General features: G+C 40.7%; 2 protein-coding genes across 6 annotated transcripts in view; one reads left to right on the forward strand and one right to left on the reverse strand.

Moving 5' to 3' along the window:
• Nucleotides 1-2,995: 2,995 nt before the first annotated feature.
• The window catches only part of LOC308198914 (uncharacterized protein), a 44,193-nt gene continuing 30,115 nt past the window's right edge, over nucleotides 2,996-17,073 (reverse strand). The window contains exons 4-7 of one of the 2 annotated variants that reach the window (XR_013954277.1): nucleotides 11,696-11,763; nucleotides 7,399-9,407; nucleotides 4,710-4,813; nucleotides 2,996-3,472 (exon numbers count right to left, since the gene is read on the reverse strand). The gene's annotated coding sequence lies outside the window, so the exon portion shown is untranslated. Of the gene's footprint in view, nucleotides 3,489-4,709; nucleotides 4,814-7,398; nucleotides 9,408-11,695; nucleotides 11,764-17,073 lie in introns of both variants that reach the window. The other variant, XR_013954278.1, reaches the window with a different exon arrangement.
• Nucleotides 15,486-17,073, forward strand: part of CRB1 (crumbs cell polarity complex component 1) — a 101,310-nt gene continuing 99,722 nt past the window's right edge. For all 4 annotated transcript variants that reach the window (XM_080602118.1, XM_080602119.1, XM_080602120.1 and 1 more), the window contains exon 1: nucleotides 15,486-17,042. In XM_080602118.1, coding sequence (XP_080458244.1) covers nucleotides 16,967-17,042 — 76 coding nt within the window. In that variant the 5' untranslated portion in view covers nucleotides 15,486-16,966. The remainder of the gene's footprint in view (nucleotides 17,043-17,073) is intronic.

Here is a 17,073-nt window from a genome sequence, read left to right on the forward strand (position 1 = left end):
CACCTCCCTGCTCCTGCTGGCTACACTATTCCTGATACAAGCCAGGATGCCATTGGCTTTTTTGGCCACTTGGGCACACTGTCAGCTCATGTTCAGCAAGCATCGATGAACACTCCCAGATCCCTTTCCTCTGCACAGCTTTCCAGCCACTCTGCCCCAAGCCTATAGTGTTGCATGGGACTGTTGTGGCCAAAGTGCACGACCTGGTGCTTGGCCTTGTTGAACGTCATCCGATTCACCTCAGCCCAGCAGTCCAGCCTATCCAGATCCCTCTGAAGGGCCACCGTACCCTCAGGCAGATCAACGCTACCTCCCTACCTCCCAACTTGGTGTAGACTGCAAACTTACTGAAGGTACACTCAATCCCCTCATCCAGGTCGTCAAAGATTTTAAACAAGATAGGCCCCAGTACCGACCCCTGGGGGACACCACTTGTAACGGGACGCCAGCTGGACTTAACTCCATTAACCACTACCCGCTGGGCATGGCCCTTCAGCCAATTCTTTACCCAGAGAAGACCATACCTGTCCAGGCCACGAGCAGCCAGTTTCCCCAGGAGAATACTGTGGGAGACCGTGTTAAAGGCTTTGCTGAAGTCTAAGTAGACTACATCGACAGCCTTTCTCTCATCTACCAGTCTGGTCACACAGTCATAGAAGGAGATGAGGTTGGACAAGCATGACCTGCCTTTCGTGAACCTGTGCTAGCTGGGCCTGATCCCTTGGATGCCACACACGTGTTGTGTGATCTCACCCAAAATGATTTGCTCCATAACTTTCCCTGGAACTGAGGTCAGGCTGACAGGCCTGTAGTTCCCTGGGTCCTCCTTATGGCCCTTCTTGTAGATGGGAGTCACATCGGCAAGCCTCCAATCCTCTGGAACCAGGTGATTCTGAGTACCAGGTCCAACCTTTCCTTGAACACCCACAGGGACAGTGACACCACCACTTCCCTGGGCAACCCGTTCCAATGCCTGACTACTCTTTCTGAGAAGAAATGTCTTCTAATTTCTAACCTAAACCTCCCCTGGTGCAACTTCAGGCCATTCCCTCTAGTCCTATCAACAGTTACCTGTGAGAAGAGGCCGACCTCCAGCTCCTCACACCTTCCTTTCAGGTAGTTGTGGAGAGCAATAAGGTCTCCCCTGAGCCTCCTCTTCTTCAGACTAAACAACCTCAGTTCCCTCGGCCGCTCCTCACAGGACTTGTGTTCCAGGCCCTTCACCAGCTTCGTAGCCCTCCTCTGAACATGCTTCATGGCCTCGATGTCCTTCTTGTACTGAGGGGCCCAAAACTGAACACAGCACTCGAGGTGCGGCCTCACCAGAGCAGAGTACAGGGGAACGATCACCTCCCTGCTCCTGCTGGCTACACTATTCCTGATACAAGCCAGGATGTCATTGGCCTTCTTGGCCACCTGGGCACACTGCCGGTTCACGTTCGGGTGAGCATCAATTAACACCCTCAGATCCTTTTCCTCTGCACAGCTTTCCAGCCACTCTGCCCCAAGCCTGTAGTGTTGGTGTCATCTGCAAACTTACTGAGGGTGTACTCAATTCCCTTACCCAAATCATCAATAAAGATATTAAAGAGGATGGGCCCCAGCACCGACCCCTGGGGAACACCACTGGTGACCGGTCGCCAGCTGAATTTCACTCCATTCACCACCACTCTCTGGGCCTGGCCATCCAGAAAGTTTTTAACCCAGCAAAGAGTGTACCTGTCCAAGACATGGGCTGCCAGCTTCTCCAGGAGAATACCATGGGAGACCGTGTCAAAGGCAACTAGACTTGCTAAAGTCTAGGTAGACTACGTCAACAGCCTTTCCCTTATCCACCAGGCAGGTCACCCTGTCAAAGAAGGAGATGAGGTTGTTCAGGCAGGACTTGCCTTTTGTGAAGCCATGTTGACTGGGCCTGATCACCTGGTGGTCCTACGTATGCTGTGTGATTGCATTCAAGATGACCTGCTCCATCACCCTTCCTGGCACCAAGGTCATGCTGACAGGCCAGTAGTTCCCCGGGTCCTCCTTATGACCCTTCTGACAGATGGGTGTCACATTAGCAAGTCTCCAGTCGTCCAGAACCTCTCCAGATGACCATGACCGCTGATGGATGATGGAAAGCAGCCCAGCAATCACATCCACCAACTCCCTCAGCACCCTTGCATGGATCCCATCCGGCCCCATGGGCTTGTGACAGTCCAGGTGGAGCAGCAGGTCTGTAACTGTTTCTACCTGAATTGCGGGGGGGTTCTTCTGCTCCTTGTCCCAGACTTCCAGGTCAGGAGGATGAGTACCCTGAGAATAAGTGTGCACAGTAGCAGGATTCAGTTATTTTTCAGTGTGTAACTACTATATTGTGGTAGACCAGAATTTTCCATACCTGTTGGCTGGCACTATTTTTTTTTTTTCTTTCTTAGATTTAATCTTTCTGTACATACTAGGGAGATGCTTCAAGGACATAAAGTTGAATTGATAGTGGAAACCCTTTACACTAGTATTCCCATTTAAAAACAAAAGCAGTACCAGGCCTTAGAGGTAAATATGAAGAATTATGGCCAAATAAAAATATTCTGGGCATAATTTCTTCCAATAGCAGCATCCAGAGTTGGCTTCCACTGTCCACTTCAAAATAAGTAGAAGTTAGACCTCAGCTTTACAGCATGGACTTTGGCCCGCAGTTAAAATTTTCTTCCCATTCCTCTTTAAGAATTAAATTCAACCTCTTTGACCATATCATTCATTTCTCTGTTGCTATTCTCTAGATTTGTTTTTGTTCTTAGTTCTCCTCTAGATAACTACCTTTTCAGTTGTTTGTTGCTAATATTATTTACTCTGTGATGAGTGTGGCAGTCCGCAAAGCATCCACATTTGTCCTCACTGTCAAAGTCTACAAGTTCAATGGACATTTTGACTCTGCAAAATGCTACACAACACTTCTTCCCCGCCCCCCCCCCCCCCCCCACCTTGCTGTTTTATGTTATATGAAGGATTTAGTTCAAAGAAAATTATGCAACGCTAAGTGATCCATTACCATGACTGGCATCGCTACAATACAATAATTATCCTCCGGAAGCAAAATGTCCTTGAACTCTTGGGTCATTATGGCTCTTTCAGCATTAATTCTTTTATAGTTAAAATAGTACAGGCAAAATTTAACAGTATTAATCCTTGTTGTTCCAAGATTTATGCATGCTGAATTTTCTTGCTCATTAATAGAATATCTGTCAGATAAAAAGGCTGACTTTTATGTTAACTAAAGAGAAGCAGCATCAAAGAATAAGCACTTGCTCATCTCCATGAGTCTGTGTAATTTGCAAATACATCTGTTTAGGTTTTTCCAAGACAGTATATTTATCACGAATAATCTTGAAATGTTGGAAATTAGGAAGTGTCTTTTTGCAAGAGGGTTTGATGTCAGAGGAGGAAGTCCATCTTGAAATACTTGTTCTTCAGCTCAAAATCTTCACTTCTAAAATATAGTGAAACTGTGACAAATATTTGAATATTTGAATCAAGTACAGTTTAAACAACAAGCACATAGGGTATAATCTCTGATTTTAAGCATGTAGCTGACAAAATAAAATTACATTAAAGAGAGCATTCAAGTTTTAAGACCTAAGTAATTCCAATAAATTCCCAATATATTATTTAACAGCTGTTCACTGTGAGTACCCAGTTGTACATTTAGTAGCATAAACAATCTAAACTGCTGCCTTCACTTTGGCCACTACACTTATCTAAGGCAAGTGTGTATTTCTGTAGGAAATTTAGCACTACGTTGCTGTAGGTTCACTGCCTATGACACTGCTGAAACATGATCCACACTGTCATCCATAGTTTTTGTATCCCAGATGTGTTTGCTCCCTTCATTTCAGCAGTAATGTGTGGGGGTACTGGGAACCCACAAAGCCTGTATTTCCTCTAGTCCAAGACTTTTCTGTATTTTATTGCCAGTCATCACATATACACAAGTGTTTTAAATTAGTCTGTGAAGTGAAAGGGTTGTAAGATTGTCTAGAGACTGCAACAAGTTTTGTAGCCAACAGTGCTGAATAAAGCTGGAACCACTGCCAAGAAATTCTTTCAGGTAGGCCATGAAAAGACCACCCCAGTCTCTCAATCCAGGCCTCTGTGGGGCACTAATCAACTGGAGGCTTGTCATACTGTTATAGATGTTTGGCATGTGAATCCTGTTCATCAGGCTTCTCCTCTCGTCTCTGCCTTAAATTACAGCAACTGAAATATGTAGAGAAGAAGGTCAGATTCACTCTTACTCTGTCCGCCTGCCTCACTCCATCCAAGGAGCTTAACCCAGGGACAGGCAAGCACAGTACCTCTACTTGGGCTCTCTCCAGTTTCTTCAGAGGAGAGGGCCTTTATTCTCTATCAGTAGGTATGGATTGAATAACAATGATGTTTGCCATTGCTGCCTTTTTTCTGGGGAATTAAGGCAGCATGAACATTGCGCATAGCTATACAGACCCCACAAAGATTTCCTCCTGGAACTTCAATCCAGCACAGACCTTAGGTGAAATTAGAATTGGCAAGGGCAAGTAACAAGAAGGTCAGCGGGGTCTGAATAAACAGAAGGTTTATTAGATCTGTATCAAAACGTTCCTCAGTACTAGGCTTGCTCTCAGCTTCCATTCAGAGCTCTGTTGTGGAAGAATGGTAACAGTGCAGATCATTGCATGACTAGGACTCACCATCATCACTGTTGCAAAGTCCTGTAGCTCCACTGTCGTTCACACGTACGATTTGCGTGAGGAACCATGGAACTGAGAACATCCAATGTCAACTCCCTGGAAAACTAAGCAGCAAACAAATGGATTCTAAGTCTACAAGAAGATTCATTGGTGTGTGTCCTGGTTCCAGTTAGGACAGAGTTAATTTTTCCTCCTAGTAGCTGGTAGGGTGCTATGTTTTGGATTAGGATGAGAAGAGCGCTGATAACATGCTGATGTTTTAATTGTTGCAGAGCAGTGTTTACACCAGGCCAAGGACTTTTCAGCTTCTCGCTCTGTCCTGCCAGCGAGCAGGCTGGGGGTGCAGCAGGAGCTGGAAGCGGACAGACCCAGGACAGCTGACCCAAACTGGCCAAAGGGGTATTCCATACCATCTGGGGTCATGCTAAACAATATATAGGGGTGGCTGGCCGGGGTGGGGGGCCGGCTGCTCGGGGATAGGCTGGGCATCGGTCAGCGGGTGGTGAGCAATTGCATTGTGCATCACTTGTTTCTTACACATTATTATTATTAATACTATTATCATTATCACTATTATTATTATTATTGTTATTATTATTTTCCTGTCTTAATAAACTGTCTTTATCTCAACTCACTGGCTTCACTTTCCCGTTTCTCTCCCCCATCCCAGAGAGGGAGGGGGGAGGGTGAGCGAACGGCTGTGTGGTGTTTAGCTGCCAGCCGGGTTAAACCACAACAGTGTGCTATATTCCCTTTGCACTTTGAAAATATACCAGCTGGAGAAGCCCTGAAAGAAACTGCCTGTGTATATTGCTGCCAATGCTTGTGGCACTGCCATTTCTGCCTGCTCCACTAATTCTCAACAGCCTAATGGAAGGGAGGAGAGTGGAAGCTGAGTGAAAGAAAATAGTGGGAGAAATACCTGGTGTTCTCTGCTGATGGAGAAGCTCAAGCATTGTTACAAAAATCAATATAAATGAAAGCATCTTTCTGATGCTGTGCAAAAAAAAAAAAAAAAGAATTTATATCAATTGCTTTGGACTGTGCTTTCAACAGAATGAATTAAACCTTTTGTGATAATATGCTACTAGCATCAGAGGTATTTTCCTGTAAGCAAGGCAAGAACTGGAGAAAAATTTAATACTGTTAATAGCTCAGATGGTGTATGTGACCATGTGAACTAAAAACAGACCAGCTTTGGGTACATGATCTCAAGAAGGGTTCATGTGCCCAAAATTATCTTTATTTTTCAAGTCACATCAGCTGGATTAATGGAAGGTATCGCCTCTACCTATAAACCTTGCCTTGTTTATAGCTTTAGACTGTCACATCTGTAACAGTACTATCAAATTTCCAGTAAAACAAGCAAAACCAGACTTTCCTGTACAGAAATAATCTTGGCTCTCAAAAGTCCTTGTGTTATGAAAATGTATGTGGTAAACAGCTCGAAATGTTTTCTGTGTGTCTTGCTTTGCTGCATTTCCATTGCCCTGCAAAACGAGAGACTTGTAAATGCCGCAGGAGCGCCCTGTGTGCTGAGGCCCTGTTATGATACAAGAATTTAAATAATAAAGGGTAACAGAGAGCTGATGTCACTGTCACTTTTTTCAGTCAACCAGAAACTAATTATCCCTAGCTGACAGCCCAATTAAATCATCGGACAGAGGGAAATGCCAGCTATCCTCCCCTAGAGTTTGGTAATTGGAGTATTATTGCAGTCAGGCCTGGTGCTGTTTGTTGGGCCACAGAATGCAAGTCAGGGCCTTTCTAGACTCTCTCCCCATCCTGTTCATAAACATTGTTTTTCACCCCTAAGAACAGTAGCTGCATTTTGCTTTCAAAATGTTAATGTATATTCTCTGTCATCATAGACACCTGAAGATCATTCTAGCACTTCACATTTACAGAGAACATGAAGTTAGGAGTTCTGTCATGAAAGGCCTCAGGTGAAGGCCTTGTACTGATTTACCCTTAAGATCTTAGGTCTTTTATCTAGTACCCTTGCAAGGGTAGAGGGAGTTTTCAACTCTTATATTACTTTGAAACTTGAGGGCATATTTGATTATGTATTAGACTGATGTACTGAGGGGTTGAATAGTTTACTGTAAGGATTCAGCAGTGCAGAATAAATGAGGCATTGAGCGTGCCAAGGTCCATTCTTGTTCAGGTTAGCTCTGAGTCATTGCTCTCCAAGGGCCTAAGGAATGCATTGCTTATAATGCCACAAAGAAGAGGTACAGAACTAGTTCATTTTGAATTACCAAGTCTATAATAAGGTTAATCTAGGGCCTTTTTAAATATTATAAGCAGTCCAATTGTGTTAATATAAAGTTCCATATGAGCTAAACACCCTGCGTCTGTTATTCAGTATCTGTTTTGCAGCAACACATCCAGATTATTTATGCCTGGACATAAATACCTTGTTGAATTACTTATAAAATAGTAATACTTCTTTCCACAAAACAGCCATTTCACACAACTCTCCATACCAGTAGAACAGAATTCCTTTGCTATATGTGTAACACAGCACTTCTGTTACACTACGAGAGCCAACTTACAGCAGCTTGATCTGGACACAAGACGCTTTGTGGCATTTGAGCCACGCAGTCACACAGTTGCACCACACTTACAATGCCCATCAGAAAACAGAATTTCACACACAGGTTAAAATACATATATAGAAACATACGTGTTACCATGTGCTTGATATTTCTTCTTTAAGAGGAAAAAAGCCTTCACTATTGAAGATGTTTTCAGCAATAAATTAAAATATATAGAAGTTCCTGAATGGGGTAAAAAAATCAGAGGGATGACAATAAAATTTTGTTAGAAGTTTAACATATGAAACCAACAAATTACCAACAGTATTTAAGGCTTTGCGTCCTCTGATAATATCCATTATGTAATTAAAAGGATGGCTAGGAGTAAAATGCAGTCCGATAGGCCTACCAGCTCAGTGTTTATCAAGGCTTTTCAGAGCTCTTCTCCTTTCCTTTGTGTTGAACCTTCACATGGTTACAGTTGTCAGGCAATCTGGACTTATCTCTGTTATAGAGGCATGGTGTTTCAACGTGTAGAAGGAGATTAAAATGCTCTTCTGTGCTCTCCTTAATCACTATCCATATAATTTGTAGATGTTATTTATTTTGAATTTTAAAGTTAAATGTATAACCTACAAAATGTATTCCCCCACCCCCCACAACACCCAGTTCTAAAACCAGAAGGATATTTTAGAGTTATGTGAGTGTTTTTATCTGTGCTTGTTCATTTGTCTGAGTCCAGCTTACATATCCTATGATGCATTGCCCATTTACTTACAGTCAGGATGAAAGGATGTAGTTATGAAGCTTACAGCTTGTATTACTCCGCTTACTATAAGAAAAAAACACTACATAATGAACACATTACATCTATTTCTGAAGCACCACTATGGTATAAATTTCAGGACCACCTTTTATTTTAGGTGGTACATATTATATGATTTCTTAATATATTTTAATAGTAATTACAATCTTTTTTTTCTTTTTCTAAGAAAATATAATTCTGATTCTGGTATCAAGAGGCAGAACACAAATAGATTAATTATGCTTTGAGACTGGCTGCTGCTAAAAACCTGAAGCAAGACAAACCTGCTTTCAGTCAAATAAAGCAGTAGTTACCATATGCATTGTGCAAGCATGCAGCATAGAAGAAAACTGTTTAACTAAAAATGACTGGAAATACAGAATTAATTCTGCTCAGCTAGTGATCCAATATGCATCACTAACCAAAGAAGCTTGTACAAGAAATTGCTACAGAAAAGGTATTTAGAAAAAATCATACTAACCAAAATAAAAATTAAAAAAATAAATAAATGACAACTGAGTTGGTAAAATGCTAGTATAAATACAACAGCAGGATGTCTTCCTGTAGTCGTTCCGAAGTGCAACACTTAAAATAATCCTTAAATAATCAACTTGTAACAATGACCTTAAAATTAAAGTCATTGTTACAAGGTGATTATTACAGGACTATTATTTTTTTATATAAAATAAATTAAAACATATATCTATACCTATGTATATATATAAAATAAACAACAACAAACACAGCAAAGCAAGCAAGCAAGCAAAAAACCAACTTGCTGCCTGGGGTATTGCTGGACCTAAAACCATTTCAGTAAATTCTTACATTCGGGGTAGTTGTACATCTCTTTTGCTGTGGCTACCTATTTTCCCAAGATTGATGTTAATTCATTTTAGAAAGTATACTTTTCCAGTAAAAATAGCTGAAGGGGAGAAACAGTTCTTAGTTTTATTTTATTAGACAAAATTCAGAGCCCTTGTAGCACTTCTAAACCAAAGGCTCGCAGAGTTTCTTCTGGAGGAATCATGTTCTCTCAGATCCTTTTCTACTGAAGAATTTTTTGTGACATCTGTTAAGCGTAGTGCAGTTTCACTGGTCTCACCCACAATGACTGTGGATGGATGCTCTGTTGCGAATGGTGGTGAAAGGGCTGACATACCTGGATGCCTTTCATGAAGATCCACAAGCAGTGCCTTTCCTCTTAGGAGCGTTTTTGAAATTCTGCTTACACTAGTGCCCTTTATTTGAATCAAGACAGGTAGAAGAGACTTCAAAGGAAATCTGGGAGTGAGAATGCTTTTCTTTCTTACCGAAAATATTTTCCTGTTGCCAATCTAAACCAAAGATTGAAATCTTTAATATTTATTGCCTTGAAAATATTTGATATAAGAAGTGGCTTGGATTAGTTGAAAGGTTTGGTTGGAGGAATCTTAATTTAGTTTTCAAACTTCTGAAAACACTTTAGAAATTATTTTACTTGTCCACAGGGGAAAAAAATGAGCAAGCAGGTTATACATTTTTAAATTGTGAAAACATTTTTTCCCAGCAATTTTTAAATAAAAGACCATTTAAAAACAAAACAACCAAAAAACAAACAAAAATAAAAAACCAAAACACCTCTTCCATTTAAAAGGCTCCAAAAATTCCAAGACTGAGTTGTTAAGAGAAATGACCGTCTAAGTTCATATTCCTTCTCAGTGCTTCGAAAACACCTCTCACATTTGCAGTGACATACAGTCCAAAACACTTGTGCTTATTTTTCTGTATGATAAATGTGAGTGGATACATTTTTCTCATTATTGTTAAGGAACTTGCAGGATTTCCATCAAGTTTGCCCAGATACAAAAGCTTTTCTTCCTGTCTTGAATTACAAGTGCAACACCTACTTTCAAAATCAGTGGGGACTTCCAACAGGTAGAAGGGTATGGCCCTAAATAAATGCCAAATTGTTACAGAATCAGATTAAGTGGACAAAAATGGCGCAGTTTGTTAGACTAGTGGTCTCCGTAACTGCTAATGTAATGTATAGCAAGTACAGTTAACTTCTGCCTGCACAGTCCTCAGAAAGTTAATCCCATTTCTTGACCAGTTAGCCAGCTGTGATTATCATATCAAAATGAAAGTTGGGGTAATAATTTAAGTTACTAGTTTCCTGCCTTTTTTAAAGAGTATGTTACATTAGGACATGTTTTAATAATCTACTTCGTTAAATTAATACCGAAGTTTGACTTCGCTGCTGTAGGAATAGGCATGGTCAAGGTTTGCATGGGTTGAGTTTGATCTCTTCTTCAGTAGTTAGATTCTGCCAGACGGTTTCACTCATTCGGATTAATCTTATTTAAGAAAACAGATTGCTGTGTGAGCTGCATCTTCAGACTGCAGCTCATTTCTACTGTCTAACAACATTCAGGACTATATTTTCAAAAGAGCTCACATCTGCTGTTCTTCAGCCATGTGAGTTGTTCCCGTAGGTTAACTGAGGACCTGTAGCAAGTCCTTCATAAGACCTGGTGGGGATGGGGAGTTTCACTCCTCGCTCTGCTACCCCAGTGGGTTGGTCAAGTTCTTTACTCTGTGTGGCTGAATGCTAGGAGGAAATCTTACCCTACTAACATAAGGAACACATATGGACAGTGGCCACAGTAAGAAATTCTTGTTTACTGCTGCTAGCATGTCTGTTCCCGTAGGTGCTTCTATATGGAGCAAAACATCTAGTGTATAGTCAAGGCATTAGATGCAGTTTCTGATGGCACAATGGTATTTCTGTGATAGCACTAACTACCCTGGAACTGCGGGCTTAGAAACACTTGTACCCCAGTGTCTCAGGGGCCCAGATTTAGATGTCCAAGTCCCACAAAACAGCGCCTGGGGAACATAGTTGCTAAGTTCAAATTTGGGTGCTAAGACGAAAAAACTCTCAGCAGCTGCCTGTGCGCAACAGCCACAGTCACCAAGGTTTTCACTGTATTGGAGGAAGACGCTATAAAAATGTCTCATTTTACCAAAAGAAATCTTGATACCTAGGAAAATAGAAAGTGCTTTCTGAAATTCAACATGTGCAAAGATCTCAGCATACCCACACACGGAATCTAAGATGCAGTTAAGCTGTCGAATTCGGAAACAAACCACCTGATGATTTAAGGGGACCCCTGGATACTACCAGAACACAAATGAATTATAACTGCAATGACCATTCTTTCCCCCTCTCATACCCAACATGATGCTTAGAGATACTGTGCCATCTCCATCCAGGGGACGTTTCACTGGCATGGGAACAGGGTGACATCATGTCAACATGGATGTCATTGTCACTGAAGTCAGTATCACTCCCACTGAATAAAATAGGTGTGAAATATTCTAAATCAACACAAGTCTGGAAGCCAGAATATTTCATTTTACCTTGTGAACAATATAATTCAAACTGACAATCTTTCAGGACGTAGTTTGATACAAAACTGCAGCCTATAAGAAATGCATTGGCATTAAGATGAATGCTGTCTGAACCGATACTTAGCAGGAACTTGATATCCCTTTGGGGCACTTACTATTACCTATTGTTCCCATAATATTATCTAATACTTTAGCACAGAGGCCAACATTTCCAAGAGGAATTTAATACTTGCCAAGACCCATGCTGAGACATTTCAGAGATGCCTGCAGGGAATTTTTGCTTTGCACTTTCTGGAAGTCACATCCTTCAACTGGAAACCTGTAAATTAAAGAGCCCCAGATCATCAGATGTTTTTCAAAACCTTGTCACAAATAGTCAATACAATGACTGAATGAAAAAAAAAATAAAAAAAGAGAAAAAAATATAAGTGATATTAGAGATCAGGAAAAAATTAGAAACTTCTCTATTTGCCTTTTACAAATATTACTATTTAATGATTAGTGTGTTCTGCATTTCCATGTCAAATTGCAATACCTCAGAATGATTTATCACTGCCAACAAATGTGATTTGCCTCACCTGTCAGCACAGTGCTGACAGGCTGAACTGGGGAAAGAATTGGTTTCCTGGCCCCTAGCCCAGTGCTCTGCTCATGAAAGGAAGGAGGATGCCAGTTTTCTCAATGCAGGATATTTCCTAAGACTAAAATTTCTATTACAGTTTTAGTTACATCTCCTACTTCTCAACCTCACCATACAATTGTAGCTATCATCCACAGCATTGACCTAACGTACAATGTTTACATGTCCAGTGTGCACTAAAATCAAGCCACCTTGTTTGCTCATCCTGGCTTCTTGATTCTCATTCTTTCTCCTCCTCTCCACCATTGCCTGATGGAGTTTTGGGGTCTGAATTCCTTCAGGAACGGCTTAGTATTGATCAGGGGAAGCAATGCAGCATACTAGCTCAAATATCTTCCAAACACCTTTGAAAATGTTTCTTGCCTGTACAATTATCCCTTCTGACACAGACAGGTTTTTCAATTTAATTTCAATTTTTATGGTATGACTTATCTCACTCTGAAGGAAAGAAAAAAAAAAGAATTAGAAGAGGATTTGTAAGTCTGTTAATGCGTATATTCTGCTGAAGCAAAAAGCACAGAAGTAAAACCTAAATTTACAATCCATTTAGCACTTAATGTATCAGTGCTGTTGTAAAAACCCTACGCGTATCATTTCATCAAGCACTCCTGTGACCTTGACACTCACAGGAAGATTACTGGTACACAGAAACTTCCTGATTAGACGGTTCGTTAGCAGCCAGGTACAGAATACTAATTGCAAATTTTCATCTACATTGACAAGGCCTGACCTATAATTCATCTGACAGTGGAATTGCTTTGTTGGTGTTATCAACCACACGCTATACAATAAAAAGATGTTATTTTCCAAATTTCAGAGATAACGATAAGGTAATTAAATCACGCGCTGTTGAGTTCTGCAAGTCCCAGAGGAATCCTGCAGTACCTCACAGAGGCAGTTTGGCTAAGCGTAAAATACTCAGGAGAGACTTTGTATGAAAAAACAAGCAGTTCAAACACCTTTCCAGAAATGCACTGATTTGAACAGTGTGCACCTGAAGCAGTGACTGACCACGAGCAAGTACCGGCTGCTATCAACCATGGCTTGAAATTCTTGTAGTTGAACACATGGTTGGAAGCAGTGCCTGGATCATCACTCCTGCCATTTCTGTTACACCCAAAATAAGATATATTTGAGTAAATTAACTTGATGCTTCTGTAATCTTACATTTTAAAATACAACCCTTTAGTTTCATAAACCCATTTGTAATCTGCAGATTGATAAAACTGAAAGCCCATGCTCTATGTCTTCTGCAAGAGCGTGTTCTGCTTTGAATTGCTACTCAGGCTAAAGGAGGGAAAAAAGATCAAAGCAAGAGTTCAAAGGGGGAAGACAAAAATAATTGTACATATTAATAGCAAAGAAAAGTAAGCTTAAACATAATATTTGCAGACTAACAATATAATAAAATATGTATCAGTGGATAAGCACAGACCAAGTGAATTTCTTATTGTCTCTTAAAGGCAGTTAACTTTGCAAGTGTGGTATGAAATCAATGCACATACAGTTGATCTTGTTGCAAGGTGCCTAGTTAAAATGCAAATAGATTATAGCAGTTTTGTTAATGAAATAAACAACTTCCTGTTACAAAACAATTCTCTATCCACAAGACCATTTACGTGTTGGTTCGTCCATTCATAATTATCCAAAGAACTCCAACCAAAAATAATGCTAGCTATGTATATATTAAAGAGGATATGAGCATCATGAACAGGAAAATGATCTGGTCAGATCCCTTGTTTTAGCAAGCTCCATCATCCAGAGTTTCCAATAAATACTTCAGAAATGTATTCTAACGCTCCACACAAGATGACAATATAGATACGTGCTCGTAAGTTCATACAGAGGGCACCTGCATTTCACTGGGGATAAGTAAAGTATCTTTCTACTGCTGTTCTTTTAAAATGTATGGTTTAGAATTAACCTGCTGTGACGTACTTTAGCTGCAGCTACAATTATACAGATCAAATCCTCCTCATGTTTCTAATACGAGCTTCAAAGCAACTTTCCAGATGTGTTTATCTGACTTCAACAGGACAGTCTGCATGAGCGAACCAGCTCACATCTCCAAAATGTGCACGATGAGATGTCTCCTAGTGGTTAAAAGGCCCAAGGGATGGCACGGCTGAGTGACTCCATGCCCTCAGGCTCCATAGGCTTTTCATAAAACGAAATTCTACTAACAGTGAACAGTGGCACATAACTATGATGAAATTTGGCAAGTACTTAACAGAAGATAAAAAGAAAAGGTAAAAATAAAAGAGCGTGGCTGAATGCTACCATGAAAAAACAAAGAGCCTTGGAAAAACAAGCAGTGTATGATAAAACCAGAGGTTTTCTGCATTAGGAATGCAAAGTTATGGACTGATCTAAAATAGGCTGGAGCTCATACAGAAAAAAACTAATGCTATATTCACAGAAAAGAGAATCCCAGGATCATATAGGTGGGAAGAGACTTCCAGAGATCCCTAGTCCAACCACCTGCTCAAAGCAGATCCAGCTTGAGCACACTTCCCAGGACCTCACCCAGCTGAGTTTTGCATATTCACAACCTCTCTAGGCAGTATCATCATCTTCATCACTGTTCCACTCTTCCGTGAAATCACCCACCTGCTTCTGACCAGTGTTTTAATTGCCAGTGACCAAAAAAACATCTTTTTAATAAAAGTTTCAGGTTAGTCAGCAACAAACAATTTGTAAACTGTGTAAAGACATCGCCTACTTTCAAGGGAATTATACACTTAATGTGGATTATTTAACTGCAGTAGTTTCTGTTTATTTTATAATCTAGATTAAAAACATCGTAACATTTTACAGACTAGAAGAAAGACCAATTACTTAAGAAAACCACCTATAGTTCCATTTGACCTAGAAGGCACAGAATGGTGTTAGTAAAAATTGCACTTTAAATTGAAGCAACACCAGTCTCACTGCCTATAGCTGGCAGCAAAAGATGTTGGGTGATGAAGTTGGCCGGCCAGAGACACAGTAAAATATTTTAGAAGACATTACACTGACCAGTATAGTCTGATACCACACCACATTGTAATTATTGCAAAGAAGCAATAGGAACAGAAAGGGCAGCACTTAGGTGAAAGAAAATGGCAACACCAGCCCTTTTCCCTGAGAAAATGACATAGCCTCCGACTTGTATGACTGCAGAATTTCATCAAAGCTAAGCTGTACTGAGAAAGAAACTGAAAGAATTGAAATTACATTCAGATGTTACGTTTCACTGTGTACAAATGATGTTCAGAATATCAGCACTGTGGAAATTCAAACCCTCTCCTGTCAGCAACTTCTAGGAATTGGAGCAATGGTAAATTAATTTAGTTTGCTCACCATTAAGTTCTGGGATATGCATAGCACATTAGGCAGAAGAAACATTTGAAATAGGCATTGAGAAACACAGAGTTAAGTTTCAAACAGGATGAAAAAGCAGCTCTTCTGGCCATCTCGTTTGGCTATCCTAAAAGCAACCCAATTTTAAGAACTTTCAAAAGACCTGGGATTTGTTCATACACTTTGGTCTGGAAAGGTGTGCCACAAGGTTATTGAGCAGCAACTGCGCATGAACGAAGTGGGAATGAAAAAAGGGCCTTGAAACACGGAAAGTTTTAAAACTATTCCGTTCACTGAGCTGAAGGAGTGGATGTGAAAGTAACTACCCATTACAAACAACTGCCATAAACTGAGCTTTATCTCTTTCATGGTATGATAACATAGCAATGGCCAAGCAGATTTTTGTGTTTTTTTCTTGGGCTCGGAAATACCTGGTCTCTGCACAGTGGCAAGGAGAGCAAGCAGGAAGCACTGAGGGCCAAACGCCAGAAAGGCATGTAGAAGTGAAGATGGTAGAATGAGGAAAGTCATCTCTTTCTTGGCCTGAATGATGCTACTGCAGTGATTTCGTGGTATAGCCACCCACCGTAAACATACATGCTGAACAACACATGGGCTTGTAAGGTACCGGAAGACTAAAGTTTCTATTAGGGTTGTAGCATCTGAAAGTGGCTGCTGGGGCTGTTGTCCTCTTCCTTCCCCTCCCCTTCTGCTGGGCTAGGACAAGGCTTTAAGATCTGTAAACAAAGCTGCAATCAACTGATGAGTCTGAATCTGCAAATGAAAGGTCTCCCCAGCTTCAAAGTTACAACTAATGGGCCTGTCCTGATGAAGGGCCTGTACCAGCTCCCAGTTGGTATCCTCTTAAAAAAATAAAAATGGCAAAAGTAAATAAAACCAGTGAAAAACAAACAACAAGCAACAAAATCCCAAACCAAAAAAAAAAAAAAACAAAACAAAAGATTCTGGCAGAGAATCAGCTAATATCTAACTGGAAAAAAAAAAAGAAAAAACTGAATATGAGATTGTTTAATCTTCATGTACTAATGGGGTTATGATACAGAAAAATGCAAAAAGCATGAAGTGTTTACTAGCTGACTTTATGCAAAAAAAGCACAAAGTGTTTACACTATGAATCAGAAGACGTAATGGAGCTTTAATAGAAGATAATGCATGCTGAAAGATTAAAAGAGCCCTGTGCATCATCTGCTGTGCTGTGTCAGCCAGACGCGCTGTACCGTTCATGACACTCCCGGAGCAGAAAGCTGGGGAAAGACTCCAGTCCAGTTCACAGACAAATCTGCACCAGGTTTGAAAAATCACTCAGACCTGCTGAAGTAAAACCTTAACAACAACTGCCTTCTGAAGCAAAGTCTGTAGGTTTGAAGGGAACGGGCTGAGGAGGGTCACAGGCAAAGATGGGTTACAGTGGGCTCAGTGCCTTTGGTAGTACCTTGCTTTCAGAGATGAGGAGAAAACAGTAAGGATCAGCATCAGCCCTCTGGAGAACAGACAAGTCGGTGGAGGATGTCCTATCAAGATGAATATGGCTCATTCAAGAATTAACTCTCTACTCATCTTCTACCTCAGTTTTTTGCTGCTCATCCATTTAAAAAGTAAGATTTGTTCTTTTTCTTATTGTTCTGA

Source organism: Anser brachyrhynchus, assembly GCF_964034855.1.
Source record: "Anser brachyrhynchus genome assembly, chromosome: 8".
Taxonomy (NCBI): domain Eukaryota; kingdom Metazoa; phylum Chordata; class Aves; order Anseriformes; family Anatidae; genus Anser; species Anser brachyrhynchus.